Consider the following 3,330-nt stretch of genomic DNA (forward strand, 5'->3'; position numbering starts at 1 on the left):
GCAGTCAGTTCAGTTTCTGTTCAGTCTGACTGAGGGAGGTTTTTGTACGAAGCTTTTTTCACTGTGTGAACAACCGCTGACTGTTGATGTAGTGATAACTCTGACAGTAGTAAACTGCTGCATCTTCAGCCTGGACTCCACTGATGGTCAGAGTGAAGTCAGAGTTTGATCCACTGCCTGTAAAACGACTTGGAGTCCCTGATGCTTGATTGCTCGCAGCGTAAATGAGGAGTTTAGGAGTTTGTCCATCTTTTTGTTGGTACCAGTGTAACCAGTTCCTATTATAAACATTCTGACTGGTCTTACAGTTGATGGTGACGGAGGCTCCCAGAGCAGAGCTGACAGCTCCAGGCTGAGTCACTGTGACCTGGCCTCTGGACTCTGAGGACACAGAGACAAACACATAAAGCAGCATCACGGTTTTGTCGGCTTCATTTCAGAGGGACGGATGTTCATAGAGGAGAGGAGCTGGATTCTCTGGACTTTACCTGTGAAGCAGCAGCAGAGGAGAGTCCAGATGAGGACGGAGATCAGAGTCATGTTTCTGATGAGGAGGATTTCTGTGGCTCCTGTTGTCATGAAGGACAGCTGTCAGTCCTCCAGGGTTCAACTCTCAGGACTATAAACTCTCCCAGAGCACTGGAGCATGGTGCTGCTGATGCAAAGTGGCTCTATGGAAATGCTCTGACTGACTCCAGCAGGGACTGGGATACCTCTGGTCAATCTGGGATCAGTGGATCAGATGGAATTAACACCATCATAAACTCAGATTGTGTGTCAGTGACATCTTTTTATACAGCATATGTCTTCAATTTCCCTTTTTTAAGTTTTCAATCAGTCACAATTTAAAGCACGGTGCATGGATCCTCATTCTGCTTAGGATCCATCTGACTGAAAATTTCAAGCATGTCCCTGATGTTAAATTAAGACAGATATTTTAGAAAGATGGAAACACTTTTCCTCATATCTGATTTGAAAAATGTCTACAAAAACTATTCATCTCTTTTCCTGTTTCTGTTTTTTGTTTTATCATAATTTTGATTCCACTTCCAGACCAACTGTCTTAACATTTAATATGAAAAACTCTACATTTAGATATAAACACATATTGGGTTTGGGCCTTTTCAAATCACATTTTGCACATTGTTGAATAAAATGATCAACCTATTGTCAGACACTGAAAATTGTCAAAGTTCACAGTAGCTAACTGCTCATGGAAACCAAGCAGCAGATTTTCACTCCATTGTGTCTGAATGATTTAAATTTAAATAGTGAGTACTGAAGGGAAACAGGCCAACACGCTGAGAACAGCTGCAGCTCAGCCACTGTGTGTGTTTGCATATGTGTCCTGCCTCTGTGCTCCCAGCCGTTAAGAGGCCAGTGTTGATCAGTGGCTGGTCAGGCCTTTCAGAGCCACTGACACGCCGGCAGCACCGTGATGATGTCTCTGACTCTAGTGCTGGCTGCCCTTCTGATGGAGAAACACTGAAACAAGCAGCACTGACCTTCTTCCATCTGTTCTCCATGTTAAAGAAATGATCCTCTTCTGTTTGGATGCTGATGGTCTTTCTCTGAGCTGGATTTGTCTCAGTAACCCTTCTCCTCTTTGTCATGTTTTCCAGGTTCATCAGGACAAATCATCCTGACTCAGTCTCCTGGAGCTCAGTCTGTTGCTCCAGGACAGACTGTCAACATCAGATGTAAAGCCAGTACAAGTGTTAGTAACTACCTCCACTGGTACCTTCAGAAACCTGGAGAAGCTCCAAAGCTCCTGATTAGATATGCTACAACTCATCAGTCTGGAGTTCCAGATCGTTTCAGTGGAAGTTATTCGGGGACTGACTTCACTTTGACCATCAGTAGAGTCCAGACTGAAGATGCAGGAGTTTACTACTGTCAGCAGAGTAATAGTTGGCCGTTCACACAGTGATACAACGTCGTACAAAAACCTCCCTCTGCTGCAGAGGAACTGATCTGAATCGACAGCTGCACACAAACAGAGATAATGTTTGACTGACACTCAGATATAACAGAGGTCAAAATACTTTCAATGACTACCAATTATACTTCACTACTTTAAAATTATGTTTTAGTGAAAATAAGGTGTTTTAAAAGTCTGATCAACCTACAGATTGCAGATCAGTTAAAAAGGAACTAAGCTAATAAAAGCAACAACAAATTAATACTTATTGTTATTATAGTTATTTTTAAGTAATTTAAATGTAATTCAAAATTCATTTCATATTTAGTTGTTTTAATCAAACCTAAACACATCACACTTTAATAAAATATTGTTCTGAAAAGAAAACTAATATGTCACATTATGAGATCACACCACTGATACTGACACTATATATAAACTGCTGATGACTTTCTACTTAATTCAAATGCAATAAATTCTTCTCTGATGGAGATTTGACAAGACTTGCTGTACGTTTTGAGCACATCTAAAATTATATTAATGTCTTTCTACCAGTGACAGGACACATCACTGATTTTGTGAGAAATATTTTAACAACTGATCTTATTACCAAAGATAATTTACTTTATTGTTATAGAGCCCTTTTTACAGTGATAAAATCTTCAACAAATCTAGAAAAAAGGATGAATTTGTTACTATCTGGAAGGTATTTATAATATGTTTAGGTATTTTATATTAAAAATTTCAAATACATAAAATATTCAACTGCAACTAATTCTTATATTTTAAAGTCAGTGGAATTCAGTTTCTGGATTTAATGAAACCCTGAAGATGTCAACATCTTTCAGGTTTACAGCAACATCTATGAAACATCAGATTTGATGAAAATGTTTTTATTGTATTGAAATGTCAAAAAAACAACCACATTTTATTTGTGAAATATGTAATCAGAGAATGACTGAGTGAAAGAAAGAGAGTTCCAGAGGTCAGACTGAGAGCAGTAGCAAAAAAAAATCATTAGCAGATTCCCAGTGAGTCAGTAATGGGAACACTGGTCTGTCCTCAGAGTCTCTAAGACTGGAGTCTGGGAATCCCGGGTGGCCTCACAGGTCAAGGAGCCCACCTTCCTCCACTGGTCTGCAGGGAGCCTCAGGGTGCTGCTCCAGCTGTAGCGCCCGTCCTTCTCCAGCACCCCGGGGCTCCTGCTCTCCTCCCAACTGATGCTGCTGGTACAGCTGTCCACCTTCCAGGCCAGACTCCAGTCTGAGGGGAAGCCCTTGTTGGCCAGACACATGAGCGTGGCCTTCCCCTGCTGCAGCTCCTGGTTGGAGGGGGCCAGCACATTCAGGGTGGGATGGGCATCACCTAGGAGACACCAATCAGCTTAGAGGACAGGGACCACACAGCTG

The 3,330-nt window shown here is 41.4% G+C and overlaps 2 gene segments (V, D, J or C); both read right to left on the reverse strand.

Annotated features, from left to right (window-relative positions):
- Positions 1-10: 10 nt before the first annotated feature.
- On the reverse strand, positions 11-717 carry LOC109953647 (Ig kappa chain V region 3381-like). The segment is given in 2 exon segments: positions 11-381; positions 489-717. Coding segments are annotated over 2 exon segments (414 nt in total).
- A 2,148-nt stretch (positions 718-2,865) lies between these two features.
- On the reverse strand, positions 2,866-3,300 carry LOC109953646 (Ig kappa-b4 chain C region-like). The segment is given in 1 exon segment: positions 2,866-3,300. A coding segment is annotated over 1 exon segment (258 nt).
- Between the last annotated feature and the right edge of the window lie 30 nt (positions 3,301-3,330).

The sequence above is a fragment of the Monopterus albus genome, unplaced genomic scaffold (genome assembly GCF_001952655.1).
Source record: "Monopterus albus unplaced genomic scaffold, M_albus_1.0 scaffold902.1, whole genome shotgun sequence".
In the NCBI taxonomy this organism is placed as follows: Eukaryota; Metazoa; Chordata; class Actinopteri; order Synbranchiformes; family Synbranchidae; genus Monopterus; species Monopterus albus.